The sequence below is a fragment of the Bison bison genome, unplaced genomic scaffold (assembly GCF_000754665.1).
Source record: "Bison bison bison isolate TAMUID 2011002044 unplaced genomic scaffold, Bison_UMD1.0 scf7180017864330, whole genome shotgun sequence".
In the NCBI taxonomy this organism is placed as follows: domain Eukaryota; kingdom Metazoa; phylum Chordata; class Mammalia; order Artiodactyla; family Bovidae; genus Bison; species Bison bison.
In genome coordinates, this window is record NW_011494902.1 from 7,597,698 (window position 1) to 7,615,721 (window position 18,024).

The following is an 18,024-nucleotide window of genomic DNA, read 5'->3' on the forward strand; positions in this document are numbered from 1 at the left end:
AATATGAATGTATGAATGTGTGTGTGTGTGCGTGCTCAATCGTGTCTGACACTTTGTAACCACATGGACTGCAGGCCCCAGACTCCTCTGTCTACAGAATTTTCCAGGCAAGAATATTGCCTGGGGATCATCTTGGCTCAGGGACTGAACCTGTGTCTTTTGCGGTTCCTGCATTGTCAGGAAGATGCTTTACCACTGCACCACCTGGAAAGCCTGAACATGTGTCATGAAGAAAACGTTTTTCTATGGCCACAGCCTGCATTAATCCTTGATGGAAGCTGAGCTCATATCAGGAAATAATGGCTTATTTAGGCATTCGTACAGAGTGACAGAAGCATAATAAAGGTCTGTAACTTTCAAGGTAGAGACGAGACAGCCTCTTGCAAATGAAAAGGTACTGCTTTTAATGCAGTGGGAAAATTTCAGTGGGAGAGAGTCATCTGTGTGTATGTATATGTATAAAGGCGGGACTAGAATGCAGGACTCTGGCCCTGGGGATCCATAACACATTCACTCTGAGATCTACAGGAGCCAAGGCAGAGACCCATCTCCCATAGACATAAAGGGATAAATCCCTTCATATACCCATGCAGCCCAGATGCAGTCCACTGGGGTTCTCAGATTTTATTCCAGTAAGTAAGGTCATTATTTACATATAGCTTTAATTTCATGAAAATATACTCTATTTCAAATTTTAACAGCAGCTGGGGTTCTGTTTTCTTTTTTATTACCATGTTTATCTCTGGGGTAGAAGATGCAAGTTTTATAGTACCTTTATAGATAGAATTTTTTACAAAATGTGAATTGCCTAAAAGGAGAAACTTAATTAAAAATGCATGCAATGGAGAAGACAGTGATTCATATACCATTTATAAAAAATAGAGAAACTCCTAGTTTACATTGGTAGACTTGAAAATCCCCAATTTTCAATAAAAAGGAAATGCATTCTAGTCTTCTAAGAGTTGAACTGCATAGTTTTAGGCTACTTATTAAAATCTCAAAAACTGTATCAAATTTCCCATTCAAAAGTGCTGATATCCCATTTTGATATCCATAGTGCAACATGGATTTGTGATAAATTCTTTGAAGATTGTAATCCCACTATATTTTAATTGTAACAAATATGAACATCAAGGGTGATTTAATTCCCATTATTACTAACAAACTATTATTCATGATTATTATTTTCAGTTTTTTTTTGCTTTCTTCTACAAAGTAGTGTTTTCTCATTATTGCATTTTAAAATGAGGAAATTTGAAAGCTTTACTAAAACTCTCAAAGCCAGCCCTAACAACTGATAAAGATGTGTACCTGAGATAAAATGAAATGTGTGAACTATTGGAGGGAAATCTTATCCAGGAGAGGAATATCAGTGGGATCACTCATCAATCATGTCCCTCAAAAAGGAAAATTTATCAAATACAGATATATGCACCAGGCATAGTGCCTGATGGAATTGGCATTCAAAAACATTGACTGAATTAAACTGAACTGAAGGAAACTCGCCTGAGATGGAAAGAAGTATTAAGAAATGAACTAGGTCTTTGCAAAATGCTGATCCCTTCCCAACAGTTCAAAGTATTTAATTTGTTGTTCAGTCGCTCAGTGGTGTCTGACTCTGCAACCCCAGGGACTGTAGCCTGCCAGGCTCCTCTGTCTTCCACTACCTTCCGGTTTGATCAAATTCATGTTCATTGAGTCGGTGATGCCATCCAACCATCTCATCCTCTGCCACCCTCTTCTCCTTTTGCCTTCTTTCCTAGCATCAGAGTCTTTTCCAATGAGTTGGCTCTACACCTCAAGTGGCCAAAGTATTGGAACTTCAGGATTCGTCCTTCCAATGAATATTCAGGATTGATTTCCTTTAGGATTGACTAGCGTGATCTCTGTGCAGTCCAAGGGACTCTCAAGAGTCTTCTCCAGCACCACAGTTCAAAAGCGTCTTTGGTGCTCAGCCTTCTTTATGGTCCAACTCTCACATGTGCACATGAATAACGGAAAAACCATAGCTTTGACTATGCGAACCTTTGTCAGCAAGGTGATGTCTCTGCTTTTTAATATGCTGTCTAGGTTTGTCATAGCTTTTCTTCTAAGGAGCAAGTGTCCTTAGAAGTGTCCTTTTATGTATTTAATTGGAAGAGGCCAAAGAGCTCACCTGTGCAGCTTCTCAAGCCAGGAATCCCCTTCACTGGTGGTTCTCAGTTGAGGTATGTTTGCTTCTCAGGGAACATTTGTCAACATCTAGAGACATTTTGTGTTGTCACAATTGGGAAAGTGTGCTACAGGCATCTAAGAGGGTAGAGGACAAGGATGTTGCTGAACATTCTACAGTACACAGGGCGGCCACTTTTCTCTCACCCCTACCCTCCCACACAAGTAATTGTTTGGCCCAAACATCAGTAGTGCTGTGGCTGAGAAACCCTTCCCTAAGGGATGACCCAACAGATCACCTCTGCTTGTCTCTTTTTTTAAAAAACCACTTTTTTTGAGGAATGATCAACATGGAAAAAGCTATTTAATGTATACAACTTGATGAGTTTGGAGATAAGTACATATCTGTGAAAAAAATCATCGCCACAATCTGCAACATAAACATAACCATCATCTCCAATGGAAGGCACACTCATGGCCACGCCCTGAGCACATCTTTAAAACGTTGGCAGTAACCTCCAGTGAACAGACCTCCTTGATTCTGAAATTCACAGATGAATAATATTTGCCAAAAGCACTACAGAAGAAGTACACAAATACAAAAATCACATATTAAAGTCAAAAATGCCTTTTCCATATTTTAAAAAAGTATTTATTTATTTGACTGTGCTGGGTCTTAGTTGCAGCATGTAGGGTCTTGTTCCCTGGCCAGGAATCAAATACAGGCCCCCTGCACTAGGAGTGACTGGACCACTAGGGGAGTTTCTCCACATTAATCTTACGTTTTCTCATCTATTTCAAGGATAGAAATTAGAGCACACGGTAAATAAATTTACTTGCTGAATTTTTGTTGGTTGTGTCATTTTTAATTCCATTATTTGGTAGCTTTTAAGGCTTCAAATCTGTATTTTTTTTTCTCTATGAAGATTTTTTAATTTTGATTTTTTTACTACTATGTTTCAGGTTAAACAATATTCCTGACTTCTTTTTATGAGGGTGATGACTATGCTCATCTCTTTCCAATTCTTGGTTTTGTCTGGTTGTGTTATTATTCTTAAGTCTATTTCTTAATATATTAACATTAGACAGCTTAAATTCTTATTATGAAAAATAAGGAAACTGGCATGCTCATATAGCTTCACCTCTTGTACTTCCTTTACCTCCAATATTTTATTATTTTAGTTCATTAATATTTATTATAGTTACATTCCATTCTTAACTGTACTTAAATCACTCATGCTTTGTGTACAAATCCATTTCAAAGACAGCAGATGAATAAACAGGGTTTATAAAAGTGAAATGGTTTAAATGAAATCCCTAGTGGAGACACAGTGTGTTGGGACCACAGAGAAGGAAACAGAACCCACATCGTCCCCGGGTCAGAGGCTAACACACCCTTCTCCAGCTTCCTTCACATCTTCTGAGTCACTCTCAGACACCATACTACCCATCATCCCCTTGTGTTATATGCTTTCTTCCTTTGCTGATGTACCTCTTCAAGGATTATTCCATACGGCGTGAATGAGAAATCCCCTGAGACACTTGCATGCTCCAAGTGTCCACGTTTATTTTCTCTGATTTTCTTTTTCTCCTTCCTTTTCCTTCCATGTTTGATTGATAATTTGACTTGGTTCAATATTCTTTAAAATATTTAGAAATTTGAAGGCATTATTACATTGTTTCTAACATCCAGTGTGGTTGATGAGATGTGTTTGTTTTGTGAGTCATCTCTGAAAGCTCTTAGGGTTTTCTATTTTCTCCTTTTGAGTCCAGGAATTTCCATTCAACACCATTCCTTTGACTGTGTCCCCTTCCTCACGGCCTCCATTACACGTTTCTGGGGCTCCTCAATGGATTATCTGGGTTTGTTCTCTATGTCTTGTCATTGTTCTTCCATATTTGCTATGTTGGTCTTTTGGTTCTGTCATGGCAAGTTCCCTTGACTTCACCTTATAGTTTGCCAGCATGATCTCTGGCCCTGTTCTTCCTGACCATTTATCAGTTATATACTTCATTCTAAGAATTCCTTATTATTATCCACTTGATCTTTCTGCATAGCAGAAAGTTATGGAAATATGAAATATGAAAAGCTCTTATTTTCAGGATTCTATATCCCCTTGACTCTCTGAGAATCCTAAATAGGAATATTTAAAATTGAAATCTGTCCCCTGTGTTATTTGTTTCTTCTTGAATAGGTTCTGCTAGTTTCTCCTTGTCCTTCTATTTTGCTAAAGACTGTGCTTACATGTCTGGTGATCTTACTGTCCCTATCTATTTATGAGTGAAGAACACGATTAATATGAAGAATTGGAATGGGTCTTCTCTGTGGGTGCTTGGGTCTCTTTCTCTAACTGAGCCATTCCTATGGTGGGAGTTCTGATCACAAGTACTTTAACAGGAGCATACAGTGTTGATTCCCTAGACTGTGTGGAACTGTTCATCAAAGGGTCCCAAACTTCTCAAGTTAAGGTATGTGACCCAAGCCATTGAGACTCTCTCAACCAGAACACGACATCTTAAGTGAAGCAAACAAAAACTGAAGGAAAAAACCCCTGACATTTATTCATCATCTTGGCTAACTGATACTTTGCTGAAACTTAGACCCTTGACTTTGCTCTGGACATGCCTGATTCTCCAACTTTTCCTGTGAGCTACTCTGTTTGTCTTGAATTTTTTCTCTGCCTAAGTTTGCCAAAGTCAGTTTCTGTAGCTTGCACACAAAGAAGCTAAGCTGTTGAAGGTAGAAAGGAAAACTGATCTTTGTTAAGCTAATGTTAGGTAATAGGCATTTCACATTTTGTATATAATCATCACGGTGATGGTTTAGTTGCTAAGTTGTGTCTGGCTCTTGCGACCCCGTGGACTGTAGCCAGCCAGGCTCCTTTGTCCATGGGATTTTCCAGGCAAGAATACTGGAGTGGGTTGCCATTTCCTTCTCCAGGGTATCTTCCGAACACAGGAGTCGAACCTGGGTCTCCTGCATTGCAGGCAGATTCTTTACCGACTGAGCTATGAGGGAAGCATGATCATCATAATGCTAAGAAATGGCTATAATTACCATTATTTCTGAAAAAAAAACAAAAAACAAAAAACTGAAACTCAGCATATGCATTCTTTTATCCAAGGCACCAGAAAAAGCACTGGAATCCAAGTCAGTCTGACATCAAAATCTTAGCTTTCTCTTTACTCTGAAGTATTCATGGAGTATGATACAGACCTGGCTGCAGTTAAGAGGATGGGATGAATACAGGATGAGAGATTTAAGGCTGGGAAACCAGAAAGAGAAATTTAGACTCAGTGTGTTAAGGAAAAGGGAATCACAGTCTCATCCTTAATAGTGGAGTGGCATAATAAATCAAAGAAGAATTTAAGAAAGATGATCTGTGACATGTGGAAAGCATTTAGAGGGCTCGTGGTGGAATAAAATAGACCAGCTAGGAGGCTGCAGCAGTGATGAAATGGCAGCAGGTGGAGAGAAAGAGACAGTTTACAGATGGATTTGGAAGGAAATTTCACAGGATTTTGTAACTGAATGGATATTGTAGGGGATGAAGAAAGATGAGCCAAAAATGACTAAAAGATTTCAAGTTGCAAAGAGGAAAGCTGAGTGAATGTATTCGCCTTGTCTCCCTCCCAGATTTCCAATGAAATAAACTAGGAATTCAAAAACAAGAATGCTTAATGGTGCAACAAAGAGGAAAGAATGCCAAGGGTCCACAAAATGTTGGACTCTCTGAAAGATGTAAAGAAGAGTGAATCAGAATGATGGAAAAGCCAAGAGTGCTGAGCAGCCAGGAACCAAACAAAGGCCAAAGAGAACAGCCCCTGAGCTGAGGGTTACCCCTGCATCCCCAACAAGGTCCCCTCTTCCCATCACCAAAAGTAGTACAGGTAGAGCTGAGAGTGCAAGCAGGTGCTGGGCGGCTACCGGAGGATGCAAGTCCTCCACTAAAGCAGAAAGAGAGCTGAGGTCCTGAACCTCACCTCTTAACTCCAGGCTTCATTCAGCTTAGACCACTAAATCTGCCACTGCTGCTCAGTCGCTTCAGTCGTGTCCGACTCTGTGCGACTCCAGAGACTGGCAGCCCACCAGGCTCCACTGTCCCTGGGATTCTCCAGGCAAGAACACTGGAGTGGGTTGCCATTTCCTTCTCCAATGCATGAAAGTGAAGTCGCTCAGTCGTGTCCGACTCTTAGCGATCCCATGGACTGCAGCCTCCCAGGCTCCTCCGTCCTTGGGATTTTCCAGGCAGGAGTGCTGGAGTGGGGTGCCAGCAGTAGACTTAGAAAGAAAATAAGGCAGTCCTTTAGCTACTACTGTTCCAAAACAACTAACACAAACTTGGGAAAAAATATAGCATAAAGCACAGGTATGGAGCAAATTCTTAAAAATTAAGGTGACAGTATTATAATTTTATGCTAAGTAGATGTGAAGATACACAAAATGCATGATTTTCTTTAAAATTTAATAAAAGAGATTCATATAAAGGTTGAAGAAAAAACCTGAATGGATAAGTGCCATAAAGGAAATAAGGTATTTTTAAAAGATCTCCTCTTCTAAAACAAAAAGGTTCAAATGGATTAAAACCCAACAGCCTTCTAAGCCTTCCAATTCATAACTATTTTAACTTCTCCCACAACTGAGGGGAAAAAATAGAAGTCTTTCTAATTATGATCCTAGAATAAGCCTGATGCAGAACCTGACATGTTTCACTTTTGCTATATTTTACTTATGAATATGACATCACAGTCCTAAATAAAATACTAACAACATAAAACACAGTGTATAAAAATACATATAATTTAACTTTGTTTCAAAAGTGTAGTATTAGGAAACCAATTCATAAATAAGAAACATAAACAGGTTAACACTTTAAAAATCTATCATCATTTTGAGGGATGTTAAAAATGAATATGAAATCAATCTCTATGATCAACATAAATTTATTTTAATATATAGGAAATATAAAAGTATATTCTTAATTTGAATAGGTTATTTATTAGAAACTAAAGCAAACATTATATTTAGTAAAATCTACACTAAAGTTGGAAATATGAAAAAATATTCACTTTCACAGTATTAATAATATTCTGAAGGTTCTACCCAGCACACTACAGGAATAAATTTTAATTTAAGAGGCATAAATGTTTAATTAGACAGAGCCAAATATAAAACTGTTTACAGGTAATTTAATTACCTATACATAAAATTCAAGAGAATAGAATTAAAAATGATTAAAACTAATAGTCCAGTTCAGAAATAGAACTGATACACTAAATAAATAGCTTTCTTTAAATTTCAGCAAAAAACAATTTAAAAATGTCAGGCCTAGAAATGGTAGTCACAACAACTCCATAATGTACAAAATATCCAGGAATGATAAACAATAATTGTGCAAGAGCAATATAAAAAAGAACTATAAAATTTAAAAGCTGTTAAAAAAGAATCACGAAATGGGAAATTATTTAAAAAGGAAAAAAAACCCACAAAATAAATTCAAAGGGTTATTAAATATAAGACCATGCCTCACCTTCCTAATATATAATACATTTTAAAAATAATGAGGTGTTTTCCTCTAATAGATTGAGAAAGTTAAAAAAAGTATACCACCAACTAGATAGGGATATAGGTATGCATATCCATTGTGAATGGTACCATATTTTGGTATAGTCAGTATACTAAATTTATATTTTCTAGTGAGGTGGATGAACCTAGAACCTGTTATACACAGTGAAGTAAGTCAGAAAGAGAAAAACAAATATAGTACATTAACATGTACATATGGAATCTAGAAAAATGGTATCGATGAATCTATCTGTAGGGAAGGAATGGAGATACAGAGGCAGAGAACAGACTTGTGGACACAATCGGGGAGGGAGAGAGTGAGCCGAATGGAGAAAGTAGCATCAACATATACACACTATCAGGTGTAAGATGGATAGCTGGTGAGAAGTCGCTGTGTAGCAAGGGAGCCCAGTCTGGCGCTCTGTGATGACCTGAGGGTTGGAGGGAGGGTATGCATGTGTAACTATGGCTGATTTGCATTGGTGCATGGCAGAAACCATCACTACATTATAAAAATTAAAAAATAAAAAAAAATTTTTTTAAAGCAAGGTTCAGAAAAAAATTCAGTGTACATTCCTAGCCTTGAACCAGTATTTTTGATTCTAGGAATTAATTTTATAAACATACTCACAAATGTACTGAAGAAATTCAAGGCAATCAACATATTAGACTATCAACATAATCAAACCCCAAATTATTAATAACAAGGGGCTGATTCAATACATTATGGGACATCAATTCCGTGAAATACTAAAAATCTTCAAAATATTAAGCTCCTGTACATTGTATAAAAATGGTCATAATATATTATTGTAGTAAAAACACATGTTTCAGGACATTACATTATGTTGATATAGTTATGATGAAAGCATACATAGCCATAATTTCTGGAAAGAGACACATTAAACTAGTAATAGTGATCATCTCTTGGTGTAAGATGGCGCAGAGCAGGCAGAGGTGAGAATACCTGCTTTAAATATTTCTGAATATTGAAAAAAAGTTAAACAGACACCTGTGGTTGTGTTCCACAGAAACAGACACCAAGAAAAGAATGAATGCAAGTGATTTATAGTGAAACGCATGCAAGGGAGTCTTGTTGGGGAGTGGGCAGCAGGTCAGTGAACAAGAGGAAGCTGTGGACATGTGCTGTGTTATCTCAGGCGAGGTTTCCGTTGCCTGAGGGAGCTTTGACACAGGGACACTCCAGGGTGTATTCCTTAAACCTATGAGCAACAGAACTGAGCCTTTTATGCTCTGGCACCCGTCAGTCATGTGTCAAGAATAGCCCCAGAGGAAGGGAACTACAGTCTGACTCAGTACTTTCTGGCAAGGGGGAATCCTCTGAAGGAGAGTTACAAGTGCCCAGTGTTAGAAGGAAAACCGAAAAAGGTCAGGGCATATAGAAGTACGTAAAAAGGGATGGTAAAAAGGGATCCAAAGGGATCTGGGTGGAGAGCCAACAACATCCACTACGGTATACTGTTTCTATAATACTTCTAAAAGTATTTCTATAATGCACACACACGCATGTGTGCATGCTCAGCTGTGTCCGACTCTTTGCAACCCACGGACTGTAGCCCACCTCGCTCTTCTGTCCATGGAATTTTTCAGTCAAGAATTGACTGGAAAAAGTTGCCATTTCCTACTCCAGGGGATCTTCTCAATCCAGGGATCAAACCTGTGGCTCCTACGTCTCCTATGTCTCCTGCATTGGTAGGCAGATTCTTTACCTCTAGTGCCACCTGGGAAGCCCATAATAAAGCTTGCATTTTCATAAAAAGTAAGAAAGGGAGAGAGGGCAAGAGCAAGAATGCAACTTGTAAAGTAAAATTTTCCATGAATGCTCACAAGTTCCACATGAGTGTCAGAACCAACTAGATGCCCTCCCACCCCACTGGTTCCTTCTCATAATTCTACCTGTCTATTAAAAAACCAAGATTAAGTAGCCCTTCATAGAAGTTAAGCCCTTTTTCTCTCTTCTTGTTCACCTTTTCCACCTGAAGTGAGATAAGTTGAGATCTTGAAGAATTAGAGGAACTCGCAAACCCTCTGCTGACGCTAACTGGAACCACACAACTGAGCCATTCATTTAGCTTTAATGCTACAAAAGCTGGAACGCCTGGCAAATCAATTCTGAAGCTAAAGTCTAAACAGAACTCCCAGTTAAGGGACAGGCTCTAAGAATCTGTTTGTTCTGTTCAACTTGTTTGACTTCATGACAAATTTGTTTAAAACATTCCTAAAATGAATGAGTTGAGGTTTCTGCCTCAGCGTGGTCACTGAGCAGAAAAGAATGTCTCAGAAATGTCCCTCAAGCCTTATCACGATAGGTGTCTCTGAAGGATATCACAACCTTCTGCTACAGACAGCTGCTGCCTTGGCCTCAGGGCTGGACTGGGCGTACAATTCAAGTTGTGCCTTTTGTGAGTCTGTATAAAGTCCATCTTGGAAACCTTCTATGCCTTTGTTTCTTCATCTTTAAAATGGAGGCAGTAACTATTGCTCTGTTTACCCTCCCGAGCTGATGTGAAGATGAACCATGAGACCACACACATGAAAGAATCTTGTAAACCATATAATGCTTTATATCAAGTCACTTGTCCCAACACAAAGATACCAGACATGAAAATGGGGAAAGAAATAGGATCTTCAAGATCTGATTCCATGAATGTTGGAAGGTACTTGTTCAGGAAAGGTGTGTATGGCTGTGGATGTATGGAGTGTGAGTTGCAGTAAAACATCCAAATCAAAGAACACTAAGCTATGGAGAGAAGGCCTGAGAGCCTGAACAGTAGGGTAAGAATTGAGGTACAGATTTTGGAGTCATCAACATGGGAGCAGCAGGTGAATCCATGACTTTGGAAAACACACCTTTGAAAATTTCACCTCCCTTTTCATTTTTGTAGCCATATAATTCTCATACCAATCCCAGCTGTCTTTCGTTGGGGTTATCAAAATGCACAACTTTATTAAGAAAAAAAGATTGCTTTCATTGCTGCAAAATGTTAAATGGTTCTTTTGAGTCCCTATTCTCTTACTGTATACATTATCCATTCAAAATATCATGAAGATCAGGGGCTTTTCATGGCCATATAAACTACACATGTGGTCTCTTCTTTCATGTAACCTAAACTATTTCCTAAGTTACTGTTTTGAGTGCATAAATATACCTACCGTATAATTTAAAGTAAAAACAGTGAGATTTTAAAATTGTCAATATATACGGCAATATTTGAAAATCACAATCTTTCATATTCTTGAATAAAGAGATTTACTTAAGTGTTTTTTATGACCTGAGAATCCCTTTATTTGGCCCAAAACAGCACTATTGCAAAGTCAAGTTTTTTTTTTTTAAGACATTTATGTTGTTTGAAATGTAGCTGGGACTGAACTCCAGGACTTGTCAGTCTGTGTCAGTTGCCTTTCCCCTGATGCTAAAACCATTAACAATTTCTTCCACCTTTGACAGTTCTCACATACCAATTCATTGTTGGTTTTCTTTTTTAAAATTTCGTACCATTTACATTAGAACTCTTGAGACCTTTGGAGTTAGTTAAAAGTATCCCTGCTTCAAATAGGTTAGATTCTACTGAGACTATGAAAGTCACACATTAGTTTTCTGAAGTACATTATTAAACTGCAATGTTGCTTATCTTAATAATAGAATTTAACTGAGAGTCAATTTACTTTTTATTTAAATTAAAGGAATGAGTAGATGCTAATAGTTTACAATTTAAAAATGGTATAAACGGGGAAAAGCCCTTATTGTACCATTTTAATTTAAATTTTATTGATTTTGCTGATTATATGTGTTAAATAAGTATTCATCAATCCCTTTGCCTAGTTTCACTAAATTTTCCTTTTCCATAAGAAGATACAACATTAATTAGTCATATAGCATTTTAAATCTCTTTCTAAATATGTGTATCATTTGTGATAAGGTTAACAGCACAAACTTCATGTAAAACATACTTAGAGCAATTATGTTTGTAGGTAAGACATACTTTAAACTGTACAGTAACTAAAGATGTACATAATACATGAAAAGAAAAACCAGAAACACTGTACATTAAAAAAGGAGAGAGATACTAGAAATCATTTTTCATTCTCTTTATCATTAATGACGTCATGGTACAGATGAGGGATTTGGGGTTTTTAAATGACCAGCCCAAGACACACAGAGACACGTGTGTATGTATGTACACACACACATACGTGTCCTTAGAGCAGTTCCATTTTGTTTACTGCTATGTCCTCAATGTCTGCTACAGTCTCAGCGTAAAGTCAGGGACAAAATAGTAAATATTTGTTGAAAATGCAATTTACTTATAAATAAAACTCAAATCTTTCCATTGTTCTTTCCAATACACAAATGGAAACATTTAACATGTCATTCTTGCAAATTTATTGGGAGAATAGAATTGATAAACTGTGTGAAAGAAACTTGAAAACACGTAAGTATATACAAATCTAAAGCAGCATTATTATTGCAGTTTAAATTTATAAAATCTCCCACTTTTCTTACTGTAGGTCATAAATTGAAGAAAAGCAAAATTTACAGGAATGATAATTTTAAAGACAACTATTTTAATTTCTTGAATGATCTGGCTAGGAAAAAGCTTTTGGGTCTAAATGGTGAAGTATTCATTTTTAATGGTAGTTCTATAAAGGAAAAGAATTCCTTATTACATACAAATCTTACAGCATAACAAACCAAACAGTTATTTTTCATAAATTAAAAATAACATCAATTGGAAGTTTTCAGTCAATCATATCTTAGAATTCTTTCTATAATATGAAAATCTATACTGTAAATTGCTTTATATCCTTTTCTATTGAACATAATTTTGAAATAAAGAAAGGAATTGTCATCAACACCATTGGTCAAATGACAAGTAATAAAATATTGAAATAGATTGTTAGCAAATAAAGATGTACAATTGTTAGTAAACAAAGACTAAGGCATCTGAATTGGGCACAATTAAAATTATTTAAGATGAAACACTGTTTCAAAATCTTACAGTGGTTCAATAAATAGGTTAGCTGGGAAGAGACTATTGAAAATAATTTAAACATGGTACAATTTAAATTATAACCAAGAAGAATATAGAAACTAGTTTGTTAAATCATCATTACACATACTATAAGAATACCTAGAGAATGAACTCAAAATCATTTGGACCAATTTTTTAAAGCAGCTTTAATATAATTGACTCCAAAATCAAGATATTAAATGCCAACTTCTAACCGGCAATAATGCTTATGGCTAAGATAGAAATGAGATTCTTTACAGAAACGCTGACACAGCCCTAACTCTAGGCACTTGAGTGTGTGGCTATAATTCTTTTTTCAAATCTTACCCAGCAAAGCTTCAGGTAAAAGAGTCCATAGAATATGTAAACAGTAAGAGACAGCCCTGGAGCCTTTACAAAGCCACAGACCTGTGACACATTTATATTTATCTCTGATTGCTTACTACTAAATAATGAAATCTTTCACAATGTATTGATTAGCTTTTTAATAGATAAAAGGTGGGCCGCGTATTGTGAAAATCAACATTTCTTAATTCGTTAGACTTGCAAGAGCTACACATTTTAAGCTGACAGTGTAAAACCTCTAAAAGATTTTTCAAAAAAGCTTTGTGCCTTACTTAGCATTTTGACCACTAATCAGAAACAATAAAAAGAAAATTAAGGAAAAAACTACAGAATGAAAAGTAACAATGCCTTTCTTTTCCATTCGGAAACCTATTGAGCTATAAACTAAGTTCCCAAGAGCAGTCAGCTTCCCATGTGGAAGGCATTTAAAACTGAAGGACACAACATAATCTTAGAACAGGCCAACGGAACACCATTTATACCGGGAGGTGACTGGCTGGAACACAGGATCTAATTGTCTAATACCAATTCTCATTTTAAATAATGTCTAAGATAATGACGCTTTTAATGAGGAGTCCATTTTAAAGCCTAGCCAACTCTAAGTTGTAACCATGATATGGTGGTATTTTTTTTCTCCTCAGCACTGTCATCTAGGCAACAGACAATTATTGATCCTACACTAGGAAACACTGTTTTGATGTTTATTGATCCAAACTATATGAGGGAAATTGTGATTTCTGAATGGAAGACAGTCATGAATTATCACTTCTTGTAAATACAGAGCTGTGGATAAATATATGTTATGACTATCACACTCAATAACTATCATAATTAACAATTTATTAAAATAAAAATAACCTCAATAAGCTCATGCGGGATAATACTGTATAATGATGAGCTTAAAATTGTAACACTTTGCATCAGAAATATTCTGATTTTATAGGTTTCTAAAAATTTGCTAACTTGCATCACTTTTTTAATTTATATTTTACTTGATAAACTCATCATTGTATTACAGAAAAACAAGTTGAAATGTATAACAAACTAATTTTTTAAATCACCACTAAATTTTATCTTAAACTCAAGCTAATCATCCATTTATTTCAAATTTAATCTGTTTTACAATCTGCATTTTACTTAGAGGCAAAAATCACACTTATTATGAGTTACAAATAATAATGCAAATCTGAAAGAAGTTGTCAACTGGCGAAGTTTTTACCTTGTATCATGTCACAAAATAGCACTCATTTTATTATAATGTTAACTCCAAATGCTAATTCTCTTTTCATTCGATGGCAGATGAGAAATCGTGTGCTATTAATGTTTTTATAAAGAATATGTTGCTGTACAAGAATTTCAAAGAAAATAATACATTCGGGTTTGCTACTTAAATTCTGCAAATGCCTAGTAATCTTACTTTGGGTATAACAAAACACTGAACACAGGCCAGGAGAACTGGGCAAGGACAGGTCACAGACACACATACTTCATAGTTTACCTGCAATATTTATCCATTCAGCTTAGTGTTTTCTTAAAAATGGTAAATATCTCCCAAGTAAGTAAAAACCTGTACCAGTGTTATATGATAGCGACTTATTTGGGCTCAACTCCCTCTGACTATTTTCATATGAATCAGACAAATTTCTTAAAATTAAAATTTCAATATCCCCAAATGAATCCACTACTCATTTAAACATATTTAGCATTTTATGATGGCAGTGGGAATGGAAAAGTAAAATCCATTGCCAACAATAATCCAGCCTTGTTCCCTCTGCCTCCCACCAAGGGCAGATGAACTAAGTCCATCTGGTTCCTAGAAAGTGAAAAAATTAGTTTTCAAACATTTGATCCACTTGTTCCTGGGATTTAGCAAAGAAGTTCAATATTAGCTGAAAAGGTAGAATAAAATTAGAAGCCATTTGAAGAGCCAATTTATTACTTTTTTTTTTTTTTTGCTGGGGTGGGGCGAATGTTGGGATTGGGGGGTGTTTCATTTAGATTTACCCAGCTCAGCTATTCTGTTTTCCTTTCACATTCTAACCCCCTTGTGTTATAAGGTTGGAAACAGCTATAAGATTGTGGAGAATGTAAACAGCTTTTTATTGTCCAAAAGGATGGCAGTGTAAGGAATGTGTGCTTATCACACAGCTGCAGCTCCCCACCTCACTTACCATGATAAAGTGCTCCAGGAAAAAAACATTACAATCCAAGCACAATCCAAAAATGGATTAGAATTTGACATACACTTCCTTAAAAACTAATCAATCAATCCATGCTGTAATATTAGAATCTAGCTCTTAAGGAAGGTATACAATCCTGTCAAGATGTATTTTTTATTCCCTATTGACTCTGGTTGTGTGGAGGAAAAAAAAAAAAAAATCTAACATTCCCCATACAGTAGCTGATAGGAGAACTTTTCCCAACACATCCCCCAATATGGTCCCTCATCTTTAACAGTCTAATACAGTGGAACAGATACACAGTTGATGATCACTGAATGCAAAGTTAAATGAATGAAAAAAAAAAAAAAAAAGAATGAACTAAGAGATCCTTGAAGATCCTAAGTAACCTAAGTACCTGATTTCCCCAGACTTTTATAGTTTAACTTAATATACACCATACAAATGTGCTTTGTTAGATCATCTTGTATTGGCATCCAGATCAAGCATTTTAAAAAGCAAATGATACTGAAGACTAATGTGAAAAATATGTGGCACGCTTAACGCCTGGCATGAAAAATGTATTTTAACATGCAATATTGTATATAGCCAGTATGTGCTGGCTCATTCAAGGACAACATCGGAGCATCACTGCATTTTCTTCTTGATGCCATTGAAGAATTTCTTGGTTAATGCTGAGCAGGTGAAGCTCATCTCCGTTGTATAAAGAATGGACAGGCCTTTCGGTGTCCTCACCCCTTCACTAAGAGCGTTTCGAGTTCCTTCCATCCCCAAACTTGCAAATATCTCTGCGTCTACAATATGATATGTATCATACAGAAACTTTAATAAGTTACTTGGTTTTTTCCTCGGAGAAGTGGGAGAGAGAGAGAGAGGACAGATGGAAAGGGAGGAACACATCATCATGCTTGTATTCCTTACCCCTGTTTTAACAGCCCAGATTCAACTGGGTAAAGTCTTAAGTATGAGGACCAAAGAAACCCTGGCTTCTGGCGAAAGCCCTCTTAATAGCACGGTATTAAGTGCCTAGAGAGCAGGAGAAACCCATCACAGACGTGGACTGAGCCACAGCAATCCCCTTACGGAATTTTACTTTAAAAGTTGTTTTCTTGAAGATTTTACTTAGGCTCTCCCTTAAACAGAATTATCTAGCAACCCATACATCATACAGGTAATTCGGAAGGAGGATAGCGTGGCGCCAAGCCTCCAAGCAAGGAGGGATGAGTGTCACCCCTGGAGCTGTCGCCGAGAGCCTCTCTAGTGGACCCTGCGTCACCTTCTAATTCCCTTCCTATTCCTCAGCTCCCCCTGAGCCTCCCAGAACCGACGGGAGAGGTCTTTGGGAACAGAATGCTTAGAGATGACGGGGTGGAGTTGGACTTGAAAGTTACATCCTGCCTCCCCCGTCGGCACAAAACCCCATCCTAGTCCCCAGCGCCAGATTGGAAAACGAAGAGAAATACAATCTGTCTCCCAAATCGGTCTTTCGCCTAAGTTTTTCCCCACCAAGGAGCCACTAATCGGTCCCGAGAACGAGGATGCACGATGCAGAGGTTTAGAAGTGTTTGCGGGCATCCGTGCAAAATAGCACGTGAAAAATAAAAGCCACAAAGCCTCTCAAACTCTGGGTCTTTCAGCCCATCTTCACCACGTCCGTCTAGACTTCTCCCCTACTTCCCTCCTCGATCGCTTTTCAATAAACCTCTTCCTTCTCTCGCACCTTCTTTCCTGCCACTTTCTGCCCTTTTCACTCCAGTCCTCCAGTCTCAACCCAACAAAAGCCCCTCACCAGCCTCAGGGTCCTCTCTGAATCCCACTCCCTGATTCTTCCGCTTCAACCTCTAAAGCAAACCCCCAAACTCCCTCGGCTGCGCGCGCCCCCAGCACCAGGTCCCAGCAGCCCCAGGCTCCGCTTCTGAGTCGGCCACCGGCGCGGTTTTCCCGCCGAAACGCGGCCCTGGCGCGCGGGGCGTGGGGCGCGGGGCGCGCGGCGGGCCGGGCACTTACCAGCTGCAGCAAGCCGGGGACCACCACGAGGGGCAGCGGCCGCAGGCGCATGGTGCCGGCTGGCGCGGCGTCTCACGAGCTGCGCGCCCTCGCCTGCCACTCGCGCATCTCCACTTCGGGGGGCAGGACTGAGGACGCCGGGGACACAGCGCGGCGCTTCCTTCCCGGAATCCGAGCGCAACGCCGCGCCGCGCGGGTCGGGTGGGCGGGCTGGGAAAGGGGTGGGGGAGGGCGAGCGGGAGATGCTTCTGGGGCCCCCGCGCGCCCCTCCTTGGAGGGGCCGGAAAAGGAGCGTGCGGGCTGCTGGCGCTCCGGCTTGCTGCGAGGGGCTCCAGCGGTGCTGGGGGCTCTGGCGTCCCCGGGTCGGGGTGAACGCGGGGGTCTCCGCGGGCGGGGAGCTGCGGCTCCGGCGCTTTGGTGCAGGGTTCCCTCGCTGGGCTGCTCTAGGCGGGCAAAGCGGAGCGCGCCCGGGAGCCCAGCGAGGCCCGGCTCCTTCTTCGACCCCACCCAGCAGAGGGCCAGTCCGGGTGGCTCAGTTGGGTCAGGCGCTCTGCCCACTGACCAGCTCTTCTTTTGCACGGAAAGAGGCAGCGGGGATGGGGTGTGGGTGAGGTTTCCCTGCTTGGATGCCGAAGAAGTGCGCCCGGAAAGCACCCAGGGAGTTCGAGGGGAAGGAGACGGCCAGGTCCTGAGACGGGGCGTGGGGGAGCTGCTAACAGGAAAGCCTGCGGTGGGTGGTGGT

General features: G+C 39.0%; 1 protein-coding gene across 1 annotated transcript in view; it reads right to left on the reverse strand.

Moving 5' to 3' along the window:
* Positions 1-17,370, reverse strand: part of NXPH2 (neurexophilin 2) — a 128,775-nt gene extending 111,405 nt beyond the window's left edge. Inside the window, exon 1 of the mRNA XM_010853683.1 lies at positions 17,283-17,370. Coding sequence (XP_010851985.1) covers positions 17,283-17,333 — 51 coding nt within the window. The 5' untranslated portion in view covers positions 17,334-17,370. The remainder of the gene's footprint in view (positions 1-17,282) is intronic.
* Positions 17,371-18,024: the final 654 nt, after the last annotated feature.